Source organism: Eschscholzia californica, unplaced genomic scaffold, assembly GCF_041429995.1.
Source record: "Eschscholzia californica isolate CP2 unplaced genomic scaffold, dmEscCali1.0.p SCAF_3, whole genome shotgun sequence".
Lineage (NCBI taxonomy): Eukaryota > Viridiplantae > Streptophyta > Magnoliopsida > Ranunculales > Papaveraceae > Eschscholzia > Eschscholzia californica.
Genome location: NW_028238420.1, coordinates 1,564,842 through 1,590,571, shown reverse-complemented (window position 1 = coordinate 1,590,571; position 25,730 = coordinate 1,564,842). Strand labels below are relative to the sequence as shown.

At 37.3% G+C, this 25,730-nt stretch overlaps 5 protein-coding genes across 5 annotated transcripts; 3 read left to right on the top strand and 2 right to left on the bottom strand.

Annotated features, from left to right (window-relative positions):
* The first annotated feature begins 893 nt into the window (after positions 1-893).
* Positions 894-3,233, top strand: LOC147547557 (tryptamine 5-hydroxylase-like). Its single transcript, XM_086671412.1, has 2 exons — positions 894-1,900; positions 2,402-3,233. The coding sequence occupies exons 1-2, from the start codon at positions 986-988 to the stop codon at positions 3,047-3,049; spliced, it is 1,563 nt and encodes a 520-aa protein (XP_086527538.1). The 5' UTR covers positions 894-985; the 3' UTR covers positions 3,050-3,233.
* A 4,341-nt stretch (positions 3,234-7,574) lies between these two features.
* On the top strand, positions 7,575-9,202 carry LOC147547556 (uncharacterized). Its single transcript, XM_086665684.1, has 3 exons — positions 7,575-8,476; positions 8,633-8,723; positions 8,810-9,202. Exons 1-3 carry the CDS (start codon positions 7,575-7,577, stop codon positions 9,200-9,202), a joined length of 1,386 nt encoding a protein of 461 aa, XP_086521810.1.
* A 4,313-nt stretch (positions 9,203-13,515) lies between these two features.
* Positions 13,516-17,246, top strand: LOC147547555 (uncharacterized). Its single transcript, XM_086669152.1, has 11 exons — positions 13,516-13,874; positions 14,084-14,212; positions 14,451-14,645; positions 14,839-14,886; positions 14,969-15,097; positions 15,214-15,338; positions 15,447-15,557; positions 15,677-15,785; positions 16,321-16,439; positions 16,549-16,847; positions 16,937-17,246. Exons 1-11 carry the CDS (start codon positions 13,761-13,763, stop codon positions 16,996-16,998), a joined length of 1,440 nt encoding a protein of 479 aa, XP_086525278.1. The 5' UTR covers positions 13,516-13,760; the 3' UTR covers positions 16,999-17,246.
* Positions 17,247-20,172: 2,926 nt separating this feature from the next.
* On the bottom strand, positions 20,173-22,155 carry NDPK2 (nucleoside diphosphate kinase 2). Its single transcript, XM_086669371.1, has 7 exons — positions 21,798-22,155; positions 21,656-21,712; positions 21,480-21,566; positions 21,247-21,327; positions 21,038-21,150; positions 20,864-20,913; positions 20,173-20,498 (listed from the first exon to the last, which is right to left on the bottom strand). Exons 1-7 carry the CDS (start codon positions 22,041-22,043, stop codon positions 20,431-20,433), a joined length of 702 nt encoding a protein of 233 aa, XP_086525497.1. The 5' UTR covers positions 22,044-22,155; the 3' UTR covers positions 20,173-20,430.
* A 227-nt stretch (positions 22,156-22,382) lies between these two features.
* On the bottom strand, positions 22,383-23,530 carry LOC147547553 (GRAS family protein RAD1-like). The gene is given in 3 exon segments (XM_086665659.1): positions 22,383-22,440; positions 22,571-22,890; positions 23,498-23,530. Coding segments are annotated over 3 exon segments (411 nt in total).
* Positions 23,531-25,730: the final 2,200 nt, after the last annotated feature.

Genomic DNA, 25,730 nt, shown 5'->3' with positions numbered 1-25,730 from the left:
TTAAATTGAAATTCATCCTAAAACACCAGAAATAATCTATTAAAGCAGAGTGTGAATAAATCTTATAGAATTCTCAATCTAATGGACTTAAAAAAATGATAATAACATGTTTAAAACTAACAAGGTTAAAACTTTTAAGCAGTTAGGTTCTTATAAATGTCAACAAATTAAGTTTCAAAATTGTTAGAGAGAAAAACAAGGTTTGTTCAATAATTGAAGCAAGGATTATCATGTTCTAAGTCCATTAAATTTAAAATCCATTAGAATTATTGAGTTTGGGTGTGAAGAAAGAAGAAGACGAATTTGGGATAGTTTCCGGGGACTTTTTTCAAGAAATCGAGGACTTTTTTTTAAGAAATCGACATAGGCTAGTTGTAAATCTAGAAGTTCCAAAAAAAACAACTCCTTGCTTTGACCAAATGAGATGGATCTGGATTATACATAGACAACAATTCTTGATTGGAGTGGTTACCAAGTAGGTTTCCACCCTCTAAATCTCAGATTTGAGACACATATGCTATTATATTATTATTTTTAAAAATAATAGAGAAAATATATGAGATTAATAGTAAATGAAGTTTAAATTGAAATATAAGAAATTAAAAAGGATTAAGAGCAAGCAAGTATCTACCACTGAAGTTAACAAAAGACACAAAAGAATGGACTGTGTGATTTGCTAGCCACATAATATTTGGGGTCGACCCATGAGGCAAAAACAACTTTTAAAAAGAATAAAGAGAGAGTTTTTCAAAAGAACACGAAATTATTTTTTTCGAACAATTACCTCTACAATCACAATTTATTTATACAATAAAAAGGCTCTTATGCACATGTATGCCGCACTTTTTTAATAAAATGATTTCTAAAGTCAAATACGTAAACAATTATTTTAAAATCAATTAATATTAAAAAATTGAAACTCAATTTGGATGTCAAGAAAACTTATATAAAGAAACACATTCATTTTCATTTGGGTGATTAAAACATGGATGATTTTACCCCTCTTTCAATCTCTCCCTCAACTCTCCTCCCTGCCTTCATCATTCTTCTTCTTCTTCTTCTCCACTACTACCGCCGGAGAAGACAACCCACAGCCGTCCTACCACCGTCACCACCAAAACTTCCACTAATTGGCCACCTCCACCTACTCACCGATATGCCGCATCACGATTTCTCTAATATTTCCAACAAACTCGGTCCACTCATTTACCTCCAACTCGGTCGAGTCCCAACAATTGTCGTTTCCTCTTCTCGACTTGCTCGTGAAATCCTCAAAACTCAAGACCACATTTTTTCGAATCGGCCCCAAATAATAGCCGGTCAATATCTGTCCTTTGGTTGTTCGGATATCACTTTTTCTCCATATGGTGCTTATTGGAGACAAGCAAGAAAAATTTGTGTCACTGAGTTACTGAGTCCAAAACGGGTCAACTCGTTTCAACTCATTCGAAACGAAGAAGTTAACCTCTTAATTAATTCTCTTACTCATACTAATAATTCATCAACACCTGAGATTGATATGAGTGATAAATTCTTTGGTTTAGCTAATAACGTTTTATGCCGAGTTGCATTTGGGAAGAGATTTAGTACTGAGTCAAATCGGTTACCTGAGATTTTAACAGAAACTCAAGCTTTATTGGCTGGTTTTAGTATTGCTGATTTTTATCCTGGGTTAGAATGGGTTAACTCAGTTACTGGGTTAAAAAAAAGATTATTGAAGAATTTGAACGATTTGAAATCAGTTTGTGATGAAATAATTGGTGAACATCTTAAAAAGAAGAATGAAGAATCGGACGATTTATCAGATCGAGAGGACTTCGTAGACGTTTTACTTCGTGTTCAAAAGAGTGGCGATTTGGATGTTCCGATTTCAGATGATAATCTCAAAGCTCTTGTTTTGGTAATATTTCCCTTTCCATGCCCTCGTTTTCCTCGTTTTGGTAACAAATATAAAACACTTAGTGTACTAGACCACGAAACAACGAAACGAGATATGTCTGATGTTTGACTATTGAGCTCTAGCTAGAGACGTACCGTAAATAAAAAGAACAGAAGAATTTTAAACAAAAGTTTGTCTTCTTATCTATGACTCTGTATTTTCTACAAATACAATAATTGAATAAAATTCACTGGATGTGAATTGAGTCCAATTATATGGGTCTGGGTATGGTGACATTTTCTAGAATATTAGGCTTATGTCTTAGTCAAATTGTCTAGGTACCTCTCCAAGTTTGAGCTTCCATCCTAGCATGGATGGGCCATATCCAAGACCAATGGCCCACAACATTGATTTTTTTTATGGACTTGTTTAAATGTTGTTTATATGAAGAATACCTACACATTTTTCATTTATTTATTAGTCAATGTTAATGATATGATAAGAGATATTATATATGAGCAGGACATGTTTGTTGCGGGAACAGATACAACATCAGCGACGTTAGAATGGACGATGACAGAACTAAGCAGACACCCACACATTATGTCTAAAGCACAGAAAGAAGTGAGAGAAATAGTTGGTAAGAAAGGAGTAGTAGACTTGAACCACCTCCCACACCTAAACTACATGAGAGCTATCATTAAAGAGACGCTTCGTTTACACCCACCCGTTCCACTCTTGGTTCCTCGTGAATCTCTAGAAAACTGTAAGATCGACGGTTATGATATACCTGCTAAGACACGTGTCTTCATCAACACGTACGCCATTGGGCGAGACCCAATGACGTGGCCGGATCCTTTGGAGTATAACCCTGAGAGATTCATGGAAAATGGTAAGGTGGATATTGATGTAAAGGGTCATCAAGATTTTGATTTACTACCATTTGGAGGAGGAAGAAGAGGTTGCCCTGGTTACTCATTTGCTCTTGCCACCATTGAAATCACATTGGCTAGATTATTGTATCATTTTGATTGGTCCTTGCCACGTGGTGTCCGACCCGATGACGTGGATTTCAATGAGATTTTTGGTTTAGCTACAAGAAAGAAAGTGCCATTAGTTCTTGTACCAACCATCAATGAAGATTATGTTTTCAATGGAGTTCTTGCTTAGAAAGTGAGTCAATTTGGTACTTTAAGTACAATCAAAGAAAAATATAGTATTCTTTTTAATTTTGGATCCTCTTAGTTTATGTAAGTTTAATTCGATTTTGAGGTGTATCTCAAGATTGCTTGTGTATTCGAGTTCCACCCTTATACAACTAATAAATAATACTCCATATGTGATTGAGATAGTACATATTACCTTGATAGGAAATTTCTTTAAAGTGATTTTAGGTCATCTTCCTAACAAATTATTATTGTTATAGCAACCCTATATGAATCTTTTATGAGTAATGTCATGTCATTCACTTATTAATGATGTAGATTGGGAAATGGTTTCTTTAATCACAACTTGATTGAAGTAAAATAAAATAATCACTACTTGGCTACTTGATATCTTAGCAACCCTTAATAGTGATATAGTTGATAGTTGGATTAATGGATGCAAAAAAGCTACAATGAATCTTAGAAGACTAAAGATTGATATGATGGTTAGAGGACCCATATGCAAGTTGATAAATTCCACTCCTATCTTGTTTAGTTTGGTAGATTTGTCCCAAAAGTCATAGTAGGCCGAGGCGTATAACCACAAATGACTGAATCCGAAGTCAAAGTAGCCGCATTTAACTACATTTTTGCTAATTATATAGAAATTGTAGTTGCAAATTCAGTTATTGGTTCAAGTACTTTCGAACGAATTCAAAAGCGTTTGCCAAAACTGTTACTCGACATTCAATTATGTTATTGTTGAATAGTGGTTGTTCTATTATTCCTTGAGAGGAAGAAATCAAAGTCTTTTTTACATGAAGATGTACATATATGTAAACATAACAAATTGAATTATAAGCTAAAGTGACTTATCTAACTTAAAAGCAGTAAGATAAAGAGATTAAGGGGAGAAAAAAAAGAGTAAAAGGCAATGAGATACATAAAGAATATTAGAAGAATCAAGAATAGGAGATCGAACGGTCACGAGAAATTCAAGATATTTAAATATATAATTAGGCAAAGACATTAAATAGTTCTGATTTATTTATAAGCAACACAAATATTTTTTGACATTTGACTCGAAAAGTCGTTACAACATTAACATGACATTTGTTTTGCCAACAACCCTTGGTTGGAGTGGTAAGAGGTATGTACAGTCTTCCACTTTAGAGGTTAAGGGTTCGAGGCACGCTGAACAATTCAAAAAAAAAACATGACATTTTTTTGCTGAAGTGTCAGTCTCGGTATACTGATCATAAGATGTCAGAGTTCTGACTATTACTGGTATTGTTCTGAGTTTCAGAACAATGATAAACAATAATAAATAACTTATAATCTAACAACTTAAATTAACAGGTGATAGAAATTAGTGAAGGACAGAGGCAAGTTTGTCGCTCTTTCCTTAAGACAATAATGGCTCTTTCCTTAAGACAATAGTCGCACTGTATTTCAAACCAACAGTGATGCGATTTGCCTCCCTGGAGGTTGGATACAACTATCTTACCTTTCTGATCGGAAAGTTCTTTTTTGATCGAAAATCGGGCGAACTCTTGCAAGCAATACGAATTTTCTCTTGATTCTTTCGTTGGATATTTGTTACTTCGAAGTGAGTTTTTCAGTCTGGGTTATTAGTCTTTTATAGACTAAGAACAGTCACCATGGTTGTTGAGTCAACAGTCACCATGGTTGTTGAGTCAACAGTCACCATGGTTGTTGGGTCAACAATCATAATGACTGGTGAGTCTAACCGACTTTGACCAGGGATTGTTCTAGTCCCTTAGATGGTGATCTGTGTGATCACTACCAGACAAGATCTTGTCTGTCGGATTGTATCTAAGGTACAAAAAGAGAATGGCTTCCAATGCGCCTCTAAAGCGCCCAATGCGCCCTAAACGTCCACTCGCCCACGCGCGTGCGCGGTTAGCACCACGCAAAGCACTGTAGCAAGTCTCACTAATACTCAGGCATAAGTGAGTAATCTATATAATAAAACAGAAGGGAAAACGATGACTTTTTTTTTAAATGAAAGGAGTGATATCTTCACTATGCTTTACATGACATCCCAACTAGATTGGCACCTCATAAAGCATCTATCATTAGATATCATCACCTGATATTATATAAAACAGAAGAGAAAACGATGACTGGGACAAACATCCTTTTTTAATAAAGGATATTGTCTAGAAGCCCTTCTCAAAATTTAAAGTATAATCCTTCGTAGAAATAAAGTTACCTATTTAAAAAACAATAATCCTTTCCTTCTTAGAAATATAAATTTTAATTTATGAAAAAAAGTAACAAAATAAATTTCAAGGGTTAAAAAAAGAAATTAAAATCTCTCTCTCTCAATAAAATAATAACTAATTTAAGATAAGGGTTAATTCCGTTTTGGCCCCCGATTTGTGACCAACTCGCCGTTTTGGCCCCAATAAGTGTCCGGCAGTTCGTTTTGGCCCCAGAACCAATTTTTCGGGCAGTGCTGACATCATCGTTGCATAAGCAATATAATCCTATACCCAAACTACCCCTCTGACCGAATCCCCCCTTTCCCAGGTAAATCTTCAGCCGTCACATCCCTCTCAAATATCCCTTCGGCTATTAAATGCCGCCCTTACCTTCCCAACTAAACTTTCCCTTCCCTAGGCAGTTACAGAGAAATCTTTTATTCTCTTTTAACACTCATCTTCTCTTTCATTACCCTTTCTTCTTCTTATCTTCTCTTTCATTACTGTTCTTCTCATCTTCTCTTTCATCAGTTTTCTTTTCTATCAAAACCTCTGAAAATCTCTGTTAAAAATGTCAAAGATTATCAACATCATCGTTCATTATGATGGCGAGTGGAAGGAAAACGTAGACATGCTTGATGTGAGTCCGTCTGATTACATTGGGGGGGATATATTCCTGATGCCAGACATTCAAGTTCCGCTTTCAAAAAGACTGACGTTGCTTCGTCTGATGGATATCATTGGTAAGAAGTTAGGGCTAGAAGGATGTGTTACCATGGAAGTCTGGTCTCTTGTAGAGATTGAGAATCGGGTTGGTCTATTCGAAACACAACTTCTTCAGATTATGGATGATACAAGTCTGAATACTTTGGTTGAAGTTCGGATTCCTAAGGATTACGAAAATATTTGTCATATGTATGTTTACATCGACTGGCCTGAAATCCCTCCACCACCAACACAACCTAGGACTAAATCAAAGTGTTTGACGAGGAAAAATCGTCACTGGGGTGGTAAACCAATCACATATCCTAAACAAGTTGCTGTTAGAAATCGTCCAGTGATCGATCTTCCTTGCATGTCTGAACCACCAGTGATCGTGTTGGATCCAAGTGATGAGGAGATGGAGTCTGAAAGAGTTGATCAGATGGAAGTCCAAAATGAGTCTGAAAATGTTGAAGGGGACCAGATGGAAGATGGTACTCAAACTGGGCGCCAATCTGAAAGAGTCGATCAGATGGAAGTCCAAAATGAGTCTGAAAATGTTGAAGGGGACCAGATGGAAGATGGTACTCAAACTGGGCGTCAATCTGAAAGAGTCGATCAGATGGAAGTCCAAAATGAGTCTGAAAATGTTGAAGGGGACCAGATGGAACATGGTACTCAAACTGGGCGCCAATCTGGGAATGATTTTGACTGGGCATCACTTGATTGGGATGAGTTTATGATGTCTGATTCTGATCAGTGGAGGGCTACTCTCAGAGATATGGTGGGAGTAAGTGATGCCTTACTCAGTTCTTTAAATTCAGAGGTATTTGAAGGCAGTTCACAGGGTCGATCACAAACGACCCCTTCCACAACTGTAGAAGAAAACGAATGTCAAGACTTTGGTGATGATGTAAACCCAGAAGAAAGATATCATTCGAATGGGGAAGAGTCGGATGAGGGAGAGGGCTCCAGTGATGGTGAAGATGGTGAACAAGGGGATCATTATGATCCAAGATTTGAAGATTCTGGATCATTTTATGCAGAAGATGACTTGTACAATACAGATGAAGAAGAGGGCCAAAATGGAATTAGGGGCCAAATTGGAAATGACTTGTATATTGGTCAGACTTGGCCAACGATTGAACAGGCTCGAGTAGCAATTAGAAACAATGCAATTGACAACCAATTTGTATATAAACAGGTAAAAAATGAAACAAAAAGGTTGAGATTTAAATGTAAAGAAAGGGGATGTGACTGGTTTGTGTACGTACCGCAGCTGAGTGATAAGCACATGTACAAGCTCACCCAGGCTAACTTTGAGCATACATGTACTGCAGATCAAGATGATAAAAACCCAATGGTTACTTCAAATTGGATTGCTCATAAACTGATGGAAACCTTTGCTCAAAATCCGGATCTAACTCCGGAGAACATACAGGCCTGGGTAAAAACTCATCATGGTGTGAATGTCAATTACAAGAAAGCTTGGGTTGCCAGAACTAAAATGGTAGAGCGAATTAATGGGAACTTTGAAGAAGGGTACAGACTTGCACCTGAGTTGCAAGACAGATACTTATATCAAACAGAGGAAGTATAGCTACAGTATCAAGACATGATATGACAGAATCCTTTACAGGTATGTGTGTTCGTTTTCGAGCATCTATTGAAGGATTTATGAAAGGATGTAGACCAGTTTTGGGTCTTGATGGTTGTTTCTTGAAGGGCAAATATGCCGGTGTTTGTTTATCTATTTTGGGAGTAGATGCTACAAATGGAATTTTTCCAATAGCTATCTACATATGTAGAAACGAATGCAAGGAGACATGGTTATCTTTTTTACAGGCAGTGGGTCCACAATTGCAACGACACGAGAAACCACTGACCATATTATCTGACCGGCAGAAAGGTCTTATTCAAGCTGTTGATACTGTCTTTGGTAATGGAAGACACAGGTATTGTTTCGGTCACATGTATAAAAATTTCAAGCAACTCCACCCTGGGCTTCATCTTGAGGAAATTGTCTGGAATGCGGCAAGGTCTTATTCAGTTACAGATTTTAACAGATGGATGACAGTATTACAATCTGTTAGTCCGGTTGCAAAACAATGGTTAGAGAGGGAAACTCCTTCTTCATGGGCAAGGTCACACTTCGATACTGATTCGAAGTGCATTTTCATCACCAACAACTTTTCTGAGAGTTTTAATAGTAAGATTATGAAGCTTAGAGACAAACCCCTATGCAACATGGTTGAGAAGTACTGGTTAATGGTCATGGCCACATACTACAGGAGACGAATGCAGGCGAAAGACTGGCCAGAGAATGGGTTGGTGCCAAAGGTTAAAGCCTCACTCGAAAAGCTCAAAAAGTCTATCAGGCATTACTATGTCCAACCCTCTGATGAGAACTACTGGAATGTGAACGTGAGGACTGGAGTTCGATGCAAGTGGATTTGGGTAATCAAACGTGCACCTGTTGTGCGTGGCAAATATCAGGATTACCTTGTGTGCATGCTCTCGCTGTATTGGTGCCTAGAAGAGAAGATCTTACCAAGTAAGTCCAATTACGCATTATTTCCTTTTTGGCCCCATTTCCATTTTGGCCCCAATTTCTTTTTGGCCCCATTTCATTCTTGGCCCTGTTTATCTGTTTTGGTTCACATGTTCCTTTGTCATAGGTATTGTAGCTACTATTATACTGTCAAAGCTTATAAAGCGACGTATGGTCATCGGGTTGTGCCAATCCCAGATGAGGCAACATGGGGGCTGGTAAATTACTTTCCTTTATTTATTTCGCACGTGTTTGGTTGGAAATATAAAAGAATTGATAATAGTGTATCCTTCTATCCTTGTAGCCTCGATATGTTGTCAAACCCCCAAGAATGACTAGGCCAGCAGGGAGACCTAGAACTCAGAGGAGGAGAGATGCTTCAGAGAAGCAGGGTGGTAATGTTCGTGGTTATTATTGCAGCACTTGTGGGAGTCATGGACATAACAAAAAATCTTGCAGAGGACCCACATGTTCCACATCAGGGCAGGTATCTTCAAGTAGAAGGGCTGGTAGTCAAGAACAAAGTCAGCAGCAATCTCAGGCTAGTCGAGGTAGTACTCAAAGGGGAAGAGGGGGTCGTAGTAGCACAAGCGCACGAGCTGAAACTGAGGAGCAGGTACCACAACAGGAGACCAGTGGAGGTGCAAGGAGGGGAAGACGACCAGGGACCCGTAGTAACCCAAGGGTGTCTGACTAATATGTTTGTTTCAAGAAAGGGGTTTTTGTGGGGCATTTTGTGGTTTTGTTTGCTTATGGGTTTGTGTTTTATCCCAGACATTGTTTTGTGTTTGCTTATGGGTTAATTATGTTTTGACTTTGATCGTTTGGTATTTTGTGGATGGATGTATTCAGACACTTACTGGTTGAAGATAGTTTTATGACTTATTTCAGGCAGTTTTATCTGTTGTATTTCATTTTGGCCCCAATTTCAGTTTTATGACTTGTTTATTTGAAGACACTTACTAACATAATAACTTGGTTAACAATAAAAGAGATACATAACAATGAAAGAGAAACATAATAACTTGGATAGTAACAATGAAACAGACACATAATCAAACGTGCATAACAATTACAGTTTGACCCCCATTTCCCATTTGGCCCAATCTCAAAGCAAATCCTTAAACTTCTTACACATTTGATCATATGGATCTTGGATAGTAACCATCTTTCCTTTGCTTGCTTTAGTCTTATCAACCCAATCTTCAACCCAATCGAACTTGTTGCAAACAACACAAGAAAAAAATTTCTTTTCAAAATTCAGATCTGTTAAGGATGTTCGAATTTTCCTCCTACCTCGGCAGTTTGATCTTGGGCAGGGGGTGTCTACCCATGGACAATCTTTCGCCCAGTGATCATGAAGACCACAACAAAAGCATGCTCCGAACCAAGATCTTTCAATAATTGTTGTGGAGGGGATTTTTGTTGATTTATCTCTACCTTTTTCTGTTCGACTCTCTCTTCATCTTTGGCTTCATCAAGCCACTGGAAAGCAAGACAGGTATGAAATTGGCAACTAAGGTATTTCCTAACCCTACCTTCTCTAGTTTTAGCAACCTCAAGTCGTCTGATGCCAATGCATTTGGGGCTTTTGCACTGACTGTAAACCCAAGGACATTCAATTGCTGAGTGAAATGGTTCATCACACATTTGACAGGAAACTTTGAAACTTATTGGTGGGGATGAAGAACTTCCGCCCATCTCTTGCGGCCCCAAGGTTGGTGAAGAAGATGAAGAAATATGAAGAAAGAGGGGTTGAAGAAGATGAAGAAAGAGGGGTTGAAGAAGACGAAGAAAGAGGGGTTGAAGAAGATGAAGAAAGAGGGGTTAACTTAGGATGAAGAAAGAAGAAAATCAGTCAATGAAGTTGAGTATTGACTGAACGAATTAAGATGAAGAAAGAAGAAGAAATAGGGTTTAGGGTTTCCTGCATTGACTGATGAGTTGAGGTGAAGAAAGAGTAATGAAGTTGAGAAAAAAGAGTAATGAAAGAGGGAAAGTTTAGTTGGGAAGGGAAGGGAGGCATTAAATAGCCGAAGGGATTTGACAGGGATGTGACGGCTCAAGATTTACCTGGGAAAGGGGGATTTGGTCAGAGGGGTATTTTGGGTATAGGATTATATTGCTTATGCAACGATGTTGTCAGCACTGCCCGAAAAATTGGTTTTGGGGCCAAAACGAACTGCCGGACACTTATTGGGGCCAAAACGACGAGTGGGTCACAAATCGGGGGCCAAAACGGAATTAACCCTTAAGATAAAATAAACAAAAAAAATAATAACTAAGAAAAATCTCTCTCTCCCAATAAAATATAACAATAAATTTCGTAACATTTGATTGATATAAGTGTCCGTGCCTTAGGGCACGGGATATACCCTAGTTGCTTATAAGGCTTAACATATTTGTTTTAGTACTCTACGTGGGACTAACTGTAATTAGCTCTCAACTTTCTTTTTTAACTCCAACTTCAAATATTAATATCTCATTCATATGGAATCTGTTTTATGCAAATCTTTAGTGAAATTCAAGCCCTCGACGACACGAACGCAATGGTACATGTTTCGAGATGTTTCGACGAGTGGACCCCACTCAAATATGCAGAAAATGTACTCTGTGTTTTTGGGTCAGATTCCAAGAGTAAGACATTAACATAATTTATCCTCAAGTTATCTCGGACTCAAATTAAAAGAAAAGACAGGTGGTAGAGAAATTAGAGGCAAAAAATGTCTGAGAAAATTTAATTAACTATGACAATTCCTTTTTGCCCCTTAAATATAACCAATTCACGAAAATGAGCATCTAAAGTTGACCAGCGTCCCAAACTGACCCCAGAAATATTTTTCGTCAATAAATCCGAACTTCAACTTTTCACTCTCTTCTTCTTGTCTCATTTTTCAAACAACTTCTTACTCTATATTTTCCTTCTTATAGTTCATTAAAACCAATTCTCCAGCAAGGAAGGGTCAACTGACTATGTGTTGGCGAGTCATTTAATCTCTCTCTCTCTCTCTCTCTCTCTCTCTCCTTCCCGTTTCTCTCGCTTCCTTGTCTCTCTCTTCCTCCTATTTTCTTACTTAGGCAAAAGGGAGAGAGATTATAATTTGGTCTCTGTTAATAGTTTATTTTATAGAACGTCATGTGACCGGTGTAGGCAGTTGCACACTCCACTAATACATTCACCGGAATAAAAATTCCGGTCGGCCACCTTTACTAAAAAAAAAAATTTCTTCCTTTCTCTCTCCTCTTCTTCTTCTTCCTTTCTCTCTCTTCTTCTTCCTTTCTCTCTCCTCTTCCCCCTTTCTCTCTCTCTTCTTTTCCCTCAATCTCTCTCTCTCTCTAAGCTCCCCTTTGCCGACAGAAATTTCGGCGAAGGGGACAATGGTTTCCAGACCGGGAACCCTCATGGACGATGGGTTTCCGGTCTGGAAACCCTTCGTCTTCACGAAGGGTTTCCAGACCGGAAACCCTCGGTTTCACGAAGGGTTTCCGATCTGGAAACCCTTACCCTTCGCCGAAATTTCTGCCGGCGAAGGGGAGCTTAGAGAGAGAGAGATTGAGGGAAAAGGAAGAAGAAGAGAGAGAAAGGAAGAAGAAGAGAGAGAAAGGAAGAAGATGAATAGGAGAGAGAAAGGAAGAATTATTTTTTTTTTTCAGTAAAGGTGGCCGGCCGAAATTTTTTATTCCGGCCGTCAACCTTTCACTGGAGAAGAAGGGTGAAGTGGACAGAGTGATGTGGTAATTGTGTGGACAAAGAAAAAGAAAAAAAAATAATTACAGAAATGCCATGGGGGTAGAATTGGGAGGTTTAAAAAAATTTGGGGCCAAAACGAACTGTCGGACACAATCTGGGGCCAAAACGGCCAGTTGGTCACAAATCGGGGGCCAAAACGGAATTAACCCTAAAAATAACCGATAAATATCCGATACCCGACGGATACCCGCAATTTTTATAGGTTCTAATTCTGGATCCTTAAATTGTGGAACCGGACCCGGAACCGCTAGGATCCAGAACTGAAATTTTTGATAGGTTCCGATTCTGTGTAGTGAGATGCCCGAACCGGAACCGACCCGTTGACACCCCTATGCCTTGGGGGCATGAATTATACACACAAATACATAACCAACTAGACTTTCCTAAATAGACTTTCCTACTTTCATCAAAAAAAAAAACTAGACTTTCCTAAATAGACAGAGTATGAACTTTCATACACCATCATTACAACAAAATTTTCATTGTTGTCCAAACATGCTTGTTCACATTGCCTTGCCCATAAGCTGTGAGAAAAGAGGGGATCACAATTTTAAAGATTCCACAAAGTTCTTTACTCCTAAATTTTTGTAATTTGTTAATATAGGCCAAGTTTGAGCTCTAGTCACCACCAGCCACGTCAATTGGGAGCCCCAACTCAATTAAAAAATGTTTGAGTACTGTGGCCCTAAAGTCAAAAGGCCCGGGGATGCCTATAGCCAAATGGGGAGTGTCTTTAGAATTTCCCTAGCTAAAGCTTAATGGTGTTGTTCTTAACAATTTTGGGGTGCTTACTAAACACCCCTTTCTTTTCTCATCTGAGTAGAGATGCTCTTTCGGATTTACAAAGGGTTGTGCAATGGGAGACCGACTCGCTTGTTAGGTCTCGACCAGTTTGGATGTGGAGGATTGTCACACCATATTTCGAATAGGTTCCTCCAGTGGTGATAGAACCACCAAATCTCTAGGCACATTTAAAAGAGAATTCTAATGCAACGACTTGATTTCTCTGCGATCTAGAACAAAAATCAAGAGAAAGTTAGAATCAATCATAGGTTACTGATTCAGAATTTCCTCCCAAATCTGCCTAGGAACTCCGTGGCTCAATCATTTTCACGAGTAAACATGGGTCATAAAGGGGTTGTTTCTTAACCAACACAGACCTTTGTGAACCACTAGGTCCGCTACTAACTTGGGCACCTTGAACTTTTTTTTTTTTTTTTGATGAAAGTGGGCACCTTGAACTTTTTTTTTTTTTTTTTGTTGAAGATGGGCACCTTGAACTTGAAGCAAGGAATTTTATTTGCTTTTACTATTCTCATCTCCAAGTTAAAAACCCACCTCTATAAATCTTGGCGATCTTAATAAAGACGAAATACCAGTTGAACATCTTACTACGTACCCACAAAAATTACCTGGTGAATTTTCAGTTGGATAGACCCTCACCCTCACCCTGACCACCAAGCACAAACAATTTTGATCCCCACAAGACAAGCACGACGACGACATGGTTTCTTTTCCGATTGAAGATTTCCGAGATAAACTTTCTACTCATTTTAGACCTTGGCATAGGTCATTTCAGTTCTGGGTTCGAGCTGCTGATATCTATACTGGCTACAAGGTCCCTCTCTCTCTCTCTACTGTTGTTTTTGTTTCTCGGATTGAGTTTTTGTTAATGGGGTTTCTTTAGTTTGAGTTTTTGTTTCTGGGTTTTCTGTAGTTTGAGTTTTTGTTTCTGGGTTTTCTTTAGCTTGAGTTTTTGTTTCTGGGTTTTTTGTAGTTTGAGTTTTTGTTAATGGGTTTTCTTTAATTTCAACTTTGTTGGTACAGGTTTTTCAAATTCGAGTGAATTTCGAGAAAGATGGAAAGAAACAGGAAGAAATGTGGGAAAGACAACATGAAGTTGCAGCTGATAAGATATACTCAATGTGCTATGACCTTGGTGGCTTCTTTCTTAAGGTATTTCAATTTCATGATTCCCTACTCTATTACTACTTCTCATGAACAATAATTGGATTAGTGAGAATGTATCATCTCGAATTGGGGTTTGTTATTTATGGTTTTTAGTTATTGGGTATCACTATTTGATTAGTTCTTAGTGTTTTCTCAGAGAAGAAGATCAGTGTGGTGAGTGTTTTATTGCCTTTTAGTGTTTCTTGTAAATGGTGATGGTTTTGTGTAATGGAATTTCAAACAGGTTGCTCAAGTCGTTGGGAAGCCCGATTTGGCCCCCGCTGCATGGGTGAGAAGGCTTGTTACTTTATGTGATAAAGCCCCTGTTACACCATTTGAATCAGTCCAGCTTATGCTCGAGAGAGAGTTGGGTCGTAGTCTTGTTGAAGTGTTTGAACGATTTGATGTTGAACCTCTTGGATCCGCTTCAATTGCACAGGTCGTGTCTTATGATATACCTTTATCAATTTCATCTTTGATGTGTTTTTGAGAGTGGTCTTCTTACCCTTAGAGAAGCTCCGAAACTTTTGAAAATCGACCTTGTCGAGGCTTTGACATATTTGTATTATTATATATACTTCCAATGATAGAGAAAACTGTTTCCTCACGTTTGCTCTCGGACTCGATTTTAGGTTCATCGAGCAAGACTAAAAGGTGCTAAGGGTGATGTAGCTGTTAAGGTAAGAGAGCCAGAAACTTTTCAATCTCGTCTTCCAGAATGCATTATTTTATTCTTCTTACACTTTTGGTGTGCTTTTGTAGGTGCAACATCCCGGAGTTCAGGACCTAATGATGACTGATATTCATAACTTACAAGCTTTCGCTTCATATTTGGAAAAAACGGATATCAAATTTGACCTTTTCTCATTGACTAAAGAAATGGAGAAGCAGGTACTTATAAATTATACCGATTTATAAGTAAATTTTGCATCCAATTTGGGCACTTAAAGCTTCAAAAAACTAGTTTTTATTTGCTTATTTCTGATTATTTGCAATGTTTGTTCAAGATTGGATATGAGTTTGACTTTCTAAGAGAGGCTGAAGCTATGGAGCGAATCCAACATTTTCTTCACATGAACAACAAAAGACCTCCTGTCATAGTTCCACGAGTGATGCGGGAGATGGTAACTAGGTATTCAATGCTAAACTTCACCACCTAAATAATTGCTTGATCATCCTAATATTATCGAATTACTTAGTGAGTTCTTCTTTAGTCAATAAGTGTCCTCTGCTCGATTAGGAAGGTCATAGTAATGGAGTTCATTGATGGAACCCCAATTCTCAAACTTGGCGACGAAATGGCTAAAAGAGGCATAAATCCTACTGGAAAGATTGCAACAATGGCAAAGCAGTAAGATTCCTAAACTCTAGAATATGAAGTTTTGTTCGCCCTTATAAATTTAAATATAAAAGGTTTATTTATATTTAAACCTTTACTCCTTATACATCTTAAAATATCTGTAACTACAGGAACATCCTCAAAAGTTTGACTTTAGCATACGGTCAGATGATCTTGAAGAGTGGTTTCTTCCATGCAGACCCTCATCCTGGAAATATCATGATATGTAAAGGATCCGAGGTGAGTTATACATATAATGTTTTAAGTATTAAGATTCGCCTTCGCCTCTGTCTAGATCTATGTAACATGGATACCAGTAGGGATACCTTTCAGACTAGAACTATATAACTTTATACCCAGATGGATAAGTTTTGATGCGATCGGAGCAACCACCTTAAACAATGGAAAAGGAGGATGTATGACCGACCACCCATCTAGACTTCAGTTGAGTTGATTGCCGTTTTTGTGTCATACTTTTATTTGACCAATTGAAACTCTGAATGTTGGGCGATGGGGGTGGGTGGTCTGTAATCAGTTTTAAGATTCAAACTCCGATCTCTGCATTGGAGAGACACACATATTACCACCCAACCGAACAGGGCTTCACCTGTGGCCTTTATACATGCTGCAGGTATATAGTATAAACGTAGATGAAAGAAGATCCATGTGGGTCACGAATACCCGAACTGCTTCTAGCTTAGGCATGCAACTATATGCACCATCCAACCTATGTCTCATATCTTTCAGTATTGCGACTTTTCCTTACCATTTTCAGGTTGCCTTGCTAGACTATGGACAAGTTAAGGATCTCCCAGACGGCTTGAGGCTAGGATATGCAAATTTAGTTCTTGCAATGGCTGATAACGACCCTATAAGAGCATCCGAGAGCTTTAGGTACCGGGTTCTCTAATATTAGTCCTTACACTTCTTGCCGTTAGTGATTAAAATTGCAAGCTGACTTTTGCTTCCACACTTCGTACTATTTCCATCTATAAATTTGCAGGGAACTCGGTATAAAAACCCAGTCCAAATGTGAGGATGGGGAAAAAGAAATGCTAAAATTGGCACAGACGATGTTCGATACAAAATTACCCCCTGGGGTAACAATGCTACACCCATTCTCTGAAGAATCTTCGATAAAGAAAATTGCCGTTCAGGGCTTCCCAGAGGAGCTATTTTCTGTTCTTCGAACTGTGATCTTGTTGAGAGGACTTAGTGTGGGTATGGGGATCAATTTTTCATGTGCAGAACAATGGAGACCCATTGCAGAAGAAGCATTATATGCATCTGGAAGAATACAAGGTTTGCTCTTCGATTCCAATCGATTATGTAAATTTCGGTTCCAAATTAGATATGAATTATATTTCTCATTTATGTTATAAATGTTGCAGGTAAGATTGCCAAGGCAGAAGCTAAAGGCAGGTTCTTTAGAAAAATGTTTGGCAGAGGTTGATTGCTATTAAATGGTGAAAAAAGATACAAATTAATCTTAAATTTGCCTCCTCTCTAAAGGAGTAATGGGTATATCATTTTTGAAACGGTATACCGAAAGAAAATTCTTTCTTGTATGAACTCGTACGATGCCAGTTTGTAGTGTTCTTTTCTTTCTTGATTATGTAAATTTTTACTGAAATTGTAGTTATTCGTTGTAAATTTTAAGATTTTCGAGCATGTGCCGTTTTAATGGATCTTCTTTAATTACTTACACGTATAGTCTATGTGGTGATCGAACAAAATTTCATCCGATTAAGCATCAAGTGTTGGATTACTCAAAATACAAAAGTAGAAAACAAGATATGCTTCTTTCATTTAGAATCAGAGTGATTGATTTTTTTTTTTTTTTTAGAATCGACTGCGATCTGCGTTAGTTGTTACAAGGCATTGATGCATCAGAAAGATGTGATAAACACGATAACTGCCTCAGTTCAACATCAATGAAAGAGGCCTAAAGCCCGACAACATGAAAGAGGCCTAACGCCCGATAAATTTATTTACACCTTTAATAACCCAAGTTCCATAAACTATGGATTCCACCCTCCTTGGAAATCGAACCTGGTACATCCAAGGTTTTGGAGTTTATATCAACACTTGGGCAAACAAGTGTTGAGCTGAGTGATTGAATTAGAGTTGGACTAAAGCTTTTTTTTTAGCTGATGTTGCATTTTCTCAATGTCTGATTCTGACTCAAATAGATGCCAAATCAACCAGATCAACATCAACCATTCTGCATCTCTCTGCAAGTCAGACTAACCACTCTTCATCTCTCTTCAAGTCAGACTAAAACAAACATTCCAAATGTAGCTCGAGTCAATTCAGACTTTGAGTCAGATTTCAGATCTGATTTACATATTTTGAACTTGATGAGTTTTGTCCAAAATCCGAATTCCTCTGATTCTTGGCGCGCTCGTTCCCGTTTTCAGATTCCTCCCGCTCTTTTCTTTCTCTCTCAGAGTTTTTAGAGAGAGAGAGAGAGAGAGAGAGGGGAAGAGAGTTTTAGAGAGAGAGGGAGAGAGAGAGAGAGAGATGTTGGGAAGACTGAGACCATCTTCATCTTCGTTGGATCGTTTAGAGGTGGAGTTGGAGAGGCCTCCTTCCAAGATTATCAAAGATGATTCCCTCTCCATCTATGGTAAAAAAAAAAAAACCCTAATTTTTCTCCTGTCTCTCTCTTCTTATACTTTTCTTTCAACGAAATGTTAAATTCTTGATGTCAATTACTTGCTTCTCTCAAATTGTTTGGTTTTTTTACTCAATTCATTTTGAATTGATAGATAAGCTAGATCTTCTATAGTGTAAGATACTCAATTCTAACCCTAAGTAGTTTGATTGTATTTTGAAACCTAACCTTCCGATCCCAATCAACCAAAGAATCATAACCCTAATTAGTTGATTGGGTTTCAAAAATCTAACCTTCCTATGCCAGTCTATCAAGAACCGTAACCCTAATTACTTGATTAGACCTATTATTCCCAAATATATGGATATCATTTGTGTATAGATTTTGTTGTATTGTTTAAGTATAATGGAAATCTGTGCTTAACCCAAGTTTAATCAGCTTTGAAATGACAGTCTCCGATCACTAAAGAACTCTGCAAAATCGGCAAGATCATAGTTTAAGATTTGTGCATCTCTTACGTTTATTGAGCTTGATGTTAATTTGGGATTCTAAAGTTTTCTCTTTTCCTTTTTACCAGAGATCACACTTCAAAAGCTTAGACTTGGTTCTCGGCGTAAACTAAATTTGCCTTCTGCAGAAGAGATGAAAATCGACGACGACGTTCCTTGTTCTTCTTCTGCAAGTAAATCTCCAAGTTCCAGTAATGGTGAGTTGACAAACATCTCTAGACCTCGTATGGAGGACGGTTCCTGTGCTGATCTTTCATATCCTATATGTAAGAGTGAGTCCAAGAATCATGAAGACAATGTTGTAAGTTATAACATCAAGTCTTTATTGCTTAAGCATAAGGCTTGATATGTTTAAGATTTTGGGTATTTGTGTTACTCTTGTAGTGCTTTTGTATTAGTTCCAAGAGATGTATTAAGATTTAAACAAATTATGTGCGTGTTGTCGCTTATAAAATCCTTTGTTGTACAACCTTCATGTTCATTTTGTTTAATGTTGGGGCAGAATGATGCACTATTCCTCTTTTGCAGAATTATCATTTTCAATTTTTCCAGTTTGAGATTTGAGATCTGAATTGACTCGAGTTAAGATTTAGAATGTGTGTCCTTTCTATGACTGGCTGGTTTTGGTTTATTTGAGCGGGACACAAAAGGGAGATAGGAATAATATTATCGTGTTTGAAAAACTTAAAATTAGGGGTGTTCGTTGGTTCGGTATCCGGTATTTTGGTGTCATCCGTTACCAAACCACTCATGGTATGGTTAGTGATTTTTCAAACCGTTACCAAACCGCTCGTGGTTTGGTTCGGTTACTAACCAAACCACACCATAAGCGGTTTGGATACTATTGGATACCAAACCATCTATAAAAACAATTTTTTCTCCATGAAAATCGGTGAAACTTTCTTCATACATTGACGTATAAAATCAAGACAACGCTCTTTAAAAACCTGGAGAAACGATCAAACTAACATAATACGTCGAAAAACATTTGAAACATTAAAGACATGTGCAGGCCATCGACCAAAATATTATATAGTAGCTAGTAACACATGAATTGTTTTAATCTAATACTAGATAGTGACATTATATTGTAGTAGTTTTGTTGTTTTGTATGTGTAGTAGTTATTCTTGTTTCTGGCAAGAACTTGATCAAAGATATGATAGATATATTTTAGAAAAAATTATGTAAATATATAATACAATTATATATAATAATTGAACTTGACTGGTTCGGTTTGGTTTTAATGGTTCCTAAAAATTACATCCACTTACCAAACCAAACCAGTTGGTTTTTGGAAATCTACAACCGTACCAAACCACTCGTTGTTTGGTTTGGTTTGAAAACCGACTGGACCGGTTTGGATTGATTGGTTCGGCCTATTTTTGCACACCCCTACCTAAAATGAATATTGTACTTCAAACCAAAACAAGTACATTTAGATGAGACTAAGGGGCGAGCCGAATTCAAGCAATTAGAGAAAAACAAGCACAAGTTAAAGGGTACTAAAACAAGTGAACTCTATAGAATTGGAGTTGTTGAATCACAGAGAAACAAAAGTAATGGAACTTAGATACATCACAATATCCAGAACTCTTGAAATATTACAGAGAATCCAGCAATGGTTTATTCTCTTTCCACCATTGAATTGTTTGAGATCATACTGAAATAGATAAAAAAAATCCTACTAAGAGATGTTCGAAAAAATGGTGAAAATGCACCAACTCTATAAATCTTCATATATCTTGGTTCTGATGAAGATTATTCCCTAAGCCAAGGTGCTTGAGCCGCTGTCCATTGACATACTTCACCTTCTTTGAACCAGAGCCCTGCAAGAAAACATGAGGTGGAATCAACATTAGGAATTTAAAATCAGAAGGTACCATCTCAATTCAACTGATACAATTGATGTGTAAGATATTCATAACCAGCATACAAAGATGAGACTGATAGTCTCACTTCGCTTAGGAGAGCATTCAAAGCTTGAGTTCAAGCTCAATGGGTACCGAGGCCTTTCGGGTAGAATTGTGGAACTTTCGCTGGCCGTAAGGCGTAAGCCTGAGTGTTAAAAGCGAGGGCAATATTGGCCATTGTTAAGGCTTAGGTCTCGACCCCTAATTATACTCTCGTGTGAGCAATCTCCATACCCGATTGACATTTCATCAGCGTAAATGAATACTTAGTAAAGCCTTACCTATTTCTCGCTTGCCATTCTCAGGACTGTCACTTCCATGAACAACATTCCTGTCCAAAACTTCATCGTTAAACTTCATTCAAAGCAACCAAGAAAAGTAAAATATAAACTAACTAAACTTAAGCAAAACCCCACAGTAATACACTGAAAAGTCATATACTATTAAGAACTAACCTTCCTGTTTGAACTGCTAGATCTCCTCTAATGGTACCAGGTTCAGCTTGAAGAGGATTCGTCGCTCCTATAAGCTTACGCGCAGAAGCAACAACACCGACACCTTCCCAAGCCTTTCGAAACAGAGAATTACATGATATAAAATCAACTAATACTACCAAGATTCAATGAAATTCAAAATCTGAATTTGGATAGAAAAAGAATCATACCATACAAACAACTGGTCCTGAAGTTATATACTCAATCAAACTTGGAAAAAATGGCTTAGAACTTAAATCTTTGTAATGCTCCTATAATCCACATAAAAACCAGAAAACCAATCATCAAAAGAGAAAAGTAAAATCAACCCATTTTTTGTCCTTCTTTTCTCTATCTAGTATGAGAAAAAAGTTGAAACCTTTCAATAAAGAAGAAAGTGAATTAGGGTTATTTAGGAACAAACCTCGGCTAATTCTTTAGGGCATTGGAAAAGCTTTAACCCTGTTAGTTTAAACCCCTTTTTCTCAAACCTAGAAATTATTTCACCAACCTGAACAAAACCCACTTCCATTAACATCTAAACAAATCAAAATTACCCATTTTGAATCATGAAATATATAATAATAATGAAATCCATACCAGCCCACGTTGAACTCCATCTGGTTTTATCATAATGTAAGTTTCTTGAATTTCTTCCTGTACCCACAAGTTCAAACTTGATGAATTGGTGAAAATTTCAGAGAGAAAAAAGTTTAGAGAGAGAGAAAGTTAGAGAGATTACCATGGAAGCAACTAAATGGGGAAGGAAGATATGGGTTTTGTTCTTTTTGGAGAGTAATTTAGAAGAGAAGAGAGGTTGGGAGGATAAGAAAAGTTGAGATTGAGGAAATGCAGAGAGATGATTATTGGTGGGTAGGGTAAGTTTCTGAGTGTAGGATAAACTTCTGCCATTTTTGTGAGTTGTTGATGAGTGAAGAGATGATGATGATGAAACTAAACAAGTGCTACCTCCTCCTACAGCAGCCATGGCTTCCCTTTTTTTTCTCTCTCTATCTTCTCTTTTTGGGACCTTATAGAGAGAAGATCAATTTACTTAAATCTCCTTCATCTTCTACTTAATTAACCAAAAACCCCTCAATATTTGTGTTTTTAATATTTTCTCACACTTTGTTTACATTGCAGAGTGACCTATAACAAGATTTCCAACGTGTTCCTTATAGGCTGGAACCTGGGTTATGTCTCGGTCTTGGGCTGGGTTTGATTTTGAGCCCGATGAGCCACTGGCTCGGTCCGATAGTGACTGCAGGTTGGACTTGATTTTATCAAGTGGATCTTTATCGAATTAGAACCTTGGCTAACTTCTCTTTTAGCATTTCCAACATGAAACATCGGTCGGTTTAGATTTCCACCCAAGAACCAAACAACATATGGGCGGGTCTATAGGCACTCTGAAAATTTGCCATAGGCCCACTCCTCTCTTGCATCCCCGCGGGTCTCAGACTGCACAGTTCGGTAGCCCGTTGGGGCGATAAGAGTGAGGGCGGGCCTATGGCAATTTTCTCTTCCACAATTGTATAACTGTCACAAACTTGAATTGTCTCCAACCATTCCTTGTTCTTAGGTATTATCTTAATGAGTGAAGGTAGGAACACTGTCCTACTCATTCTTCTTCCCCACTGATCGACTTGCTCGTTTGCCTGTTTCGTGTCGTATTTTGGTAACATAACCTCGAGAGTGCCGAAATTATAGAGTAATAGTATAAATCTTCCTAAGAAGAAAGGTCCATTATGACTTGAATCTTGCTCAACTAGTACTATAAACTTTGTTCATAGTTCATGAATGATTTGTAGTAATCAATTTAGAGCTCCCTCTATCTTTCACTAACAATGAAGTTGTAAGATGCCATCCACAACAAGAACTTCATCCATATAAAGTTTGAAATCCTCTTTCCTTAGGTTCTCCAAATTGCTTTCTCTAACAGAGCATTCAAAATTTATTCGCGTTAACTTGTAGCTCATCGCCTATAGTTTGAAGATAGACAATAGAATTGCCCAAACCGGTTATTCGAAGACAATGAGGTAGTTTGTCAGCGCGAGTTACTAGGCTATTGATCAATTCGCGCCATTATGGTTGTACCCAAGTATATAACATGAATAAAACTCACTCCTTCAAAGGCTTCTAATATTGATGCATTTGCAGCAAAATGACCAATTGAAGTATGAGGACAAATCTTATAAACTAGATTTGGAGCTTCTTCTCTCTTGTTGCCCGTGAAAGACGACTTCGAATTTCACTGCAGAAGCTACATAATCAACAGACCCAAGTAGTTGAACTAAGGCTAGACGATTGGTTAGTCCTTGAACAAAACATGAAGTTACTCATTGGAATGAAGTCTCAAAAACCTAAGAGTTTGTTTGAAGTTCAGAGATGAGTAATATAGAAGAATGGCACTAGAATTTTCTTAAGCTATTAAACAAGTACTACAAGACATGGAACCACTCTGAATATCGTCATTGTTACTTCCAATTGATTCTTCGCTATTCAATGATGATTTCAGTCTCTTATGGTTTTTTTTCCTGTGTCTATATGTTGATGAAGATGAGATGTGGGCAGTGTTATGACGAAGAATAAGTAAACTAACCAAGAAAAACAACAATAGAAGTAAACGGTCATATAGAACACATGAAATTTACGTAGTTCGGTTGGTGAAATCTACTCTATGATGAAAAGTGATGCAATGATTTTCACTATGAGTGAAAAACAATTACGGAGATTTCTCAAGGGTTCTAGTAATTGTAACTAATTAAAATCCTAGCTCTCAACCGCTCTAACTCTTTTTCCAAATCTGAAAATATGATATTTCTTTATATTGATAACAATCCTTTATAAGACTAGGCCAAACATAAGTAAATGGGTCATGCCAAAATTTCGGTAGGGGGAAAGATTTCTCGGTTGCGTACAAGGTTAGACATAAAAGGCTTAAACTTGCATGTGAAACTATAATATTGTCTAACTTGTGAATATCTAGTCTTCTTTGGTTTGGGACGTCTTTCGTAACGTGAGTCACAATAGTTACTGATATTGTCTCTACTTTGGTCATCTTCACCAAATGCGATGGCTACGTGGCTAGTTCATGCTAAAGGCTTCTCAAGCCCATTCTAAATGGGCTTGAAAGTAGTTATCCTTTGAAGAATGGATGATAACTCACTGGTCTAGCTTCATAGCTCTAAATATATAATATCAGTATTCAAGTGATTAACCAAAGATTTCAACAAAAAAAAAAAAGTGATTAATCAAAGCAACCAGACCTTAAAAGCTACTTTTTCAAGTGTCAATAGCGGGACGTTTTGTGAATTGGAAAAAGTTGTTTTGCTAACCACACTTGGAGATATAGAAATGAGAAAGCTGACACGAGTAACCACCAAAAATGTTTTTGGCCTAATTTTGTCTCCCTAATTTGTGATATACTGTTTAAATATACCAAAATTGTTGATTTTTTTTTTAAGTCCACTCAAAATTTGGGTTCATTTGTGAATATCTTAAAATAAAGTTCAAGAATTTTAGGTTACTTTCAAGGGGCAAGTTCTTCAAAAGCTCCTTCAACGGAAAAAAGAAAAAGAAAAAAGTTCTTCAAAAGCTTACCATTTTTTTTTTGTTGAAAGTCAATAGCTTACCTTGTTAATAAGTGTTGTTATCAAATATTCTAATACAATTCGAGTTTAAGCTAGCTCAAGAAGTGATAGTATTTTTATACTTATGAACCAACGGCATATTAACCCTTCTTCCTTAATCCTCCATCAATTGGAATTATTGAAGGGTCTCCCATCACATGTTGGCATTTAACTTCAATAGACTACTGGAATGAAATTTGTTTTGTAATAAGCTTTGGTACTAGTGTTGGGTGGGTTTGCGCCTCTCTCATCGAGAACACTAACTACACACGTCAAGTTTTTTTCTACTTATTCCTCCCTAAACCACAACAATTGTGGAATTATTCCAACCGATACTGCTATCCACGTCACATTTAATTTATTTTGGTTCCTAATCCTTTTCTACACTTCAATTTAATATTTAGAAAGATTATAAGTTTCCCCCATTTCAATTTGAAAAAATATAACTAAAGATTCTAGTGGTTTAGAATATCCTGGTAAACCAATAGCTTGAAATTTGTTTCATTTTTTTTATCTTAATCTCTCATTTTTGCTTATATGGTTCTTAGCCTTTGGAAATATCAAAAGTTAAGGTAACAAGTCAGAAAAACGTGTGGAAAGTTCGAGTAATCGTTTGTCATTCAAAATTAATTTATTAATACGGGAGTTAATATTAAGATCGGAGATTTTACTTATTTTGTATTTTATTGTTTATTGACTTTTTTGATAGTTTTTGCCGGCCAAACAAAACCCAAAGACAAAAATCATGATTTATTCAATAAAAGGTAAAGTTGTTATCTAGAATAAAATAGAATTAGAAAAAAGGACTCTTCCCAAAGTAATGCTAGTAGTGAACAAAAAAACTATGTACATTTTAGACAGAAATTTTAAAAGGATTGTTGTAATTCGCAATTCAGTGGATCAGAATCATCATAACGATAGATTAAATAATATTTATGCCCGGATCTACCTGATCTTTTTTGTTCCCTACCATATTTTATCTTCGAATGCTGGTAACTTTCACCGATAATAACAGAGCCTTTACAACCCTCTGGGCATGGGTT

What these genes read in the sequence shown, in the direction of transcription:
- LOC147547557 (XM_086671412.1), top strand. Translation starts at nt 986, where the DNA reads ATGGATGATTTTACCCCTCTTTCAATCTCTCCCTCAACTCTCCTCCCT. An exon ending in ATCTCAAAGCTCTTGTTTTG is followed by an intron (nt 1,901 to 2,401) that starts GTAATATTTCCC and finishes ATATATGAGCAG; the next exon opens with GACATGTTTGTTGCGGGAAC.
- LOC147547556 (XM_086665684.1), top strand. Translation starts at nt 7,575, where the DNA reads ATGACAGAATCCTTTACAGGTATGTGTGTTCGTTTTCGAGCATCTATT. An exon ending in CTTGTGTGCATGCTCTCGCT is followed by an intron (nt 8,477 to 8,632) that starts GTATTGGTGCCT and finishes CCTTTGTCATAG; the next exon opens with GTATTGTAGCTACTATTATA. An exon ending in ATGAGGCAACATGGGGGCTG is followed by an intron (nt 8,724 to 8,809) that starts GTAAATTACTTT and finishes CTATCCTTGTAG; the next exon opens with CCTCGATATGTTGTCAAACC.
- LOC147547555 (XM_086669152.1), top strand. Translation starts at nt 13,761, where the DNA reads ATGGTTTCTTTTCCGATTGAAGATTTCCGAGATAAACTTTCTACTCAT. An exon ending in CTAAAGAAATGGAGAAGCAG is followed by an intron (nt 15,098 to 15,213) that starts GTACTTATAAAT and finishes TGTTTGTTCAAG; the next exon opens with ATTGGATATGAGTTTGACTT. An exon ending in TGCATCTGGAAGAATACAAG is followed by an intron (nt 16,848 to 16,936) that starts GTTTGCTCTTCG and finishes TAAATGTTGCAG; the next exon opens with GTAAGATTGCCAAGGCAGAA.
- NDPK2 (XM_086669371.1), bottom strand. Translation starts at nt 22,043, where the DNA reads ATGGCTGCTGTAGGAGGAGGTAGCACTTGTTTAGTTTCATCATCATCA. An exon ending in GCCCTAAAGAATTAGCCGAG is followed by an intron (nt 21,328 to 21,479) that starts GTTTGTTCCTAA and finishes TGTGGATTATAG; the next exon opens with GAGCATTACAAAGATTTAAG. An exon ending in CAGGACCAGTTGTTTGTATG is followed by an intron (nt 21,151 to 21,246) that starts GTATGATTCTTT and finishes CTGTTTCGAAAG; the next exon opens with GCTTGGGAAGGTGTCGGTGT.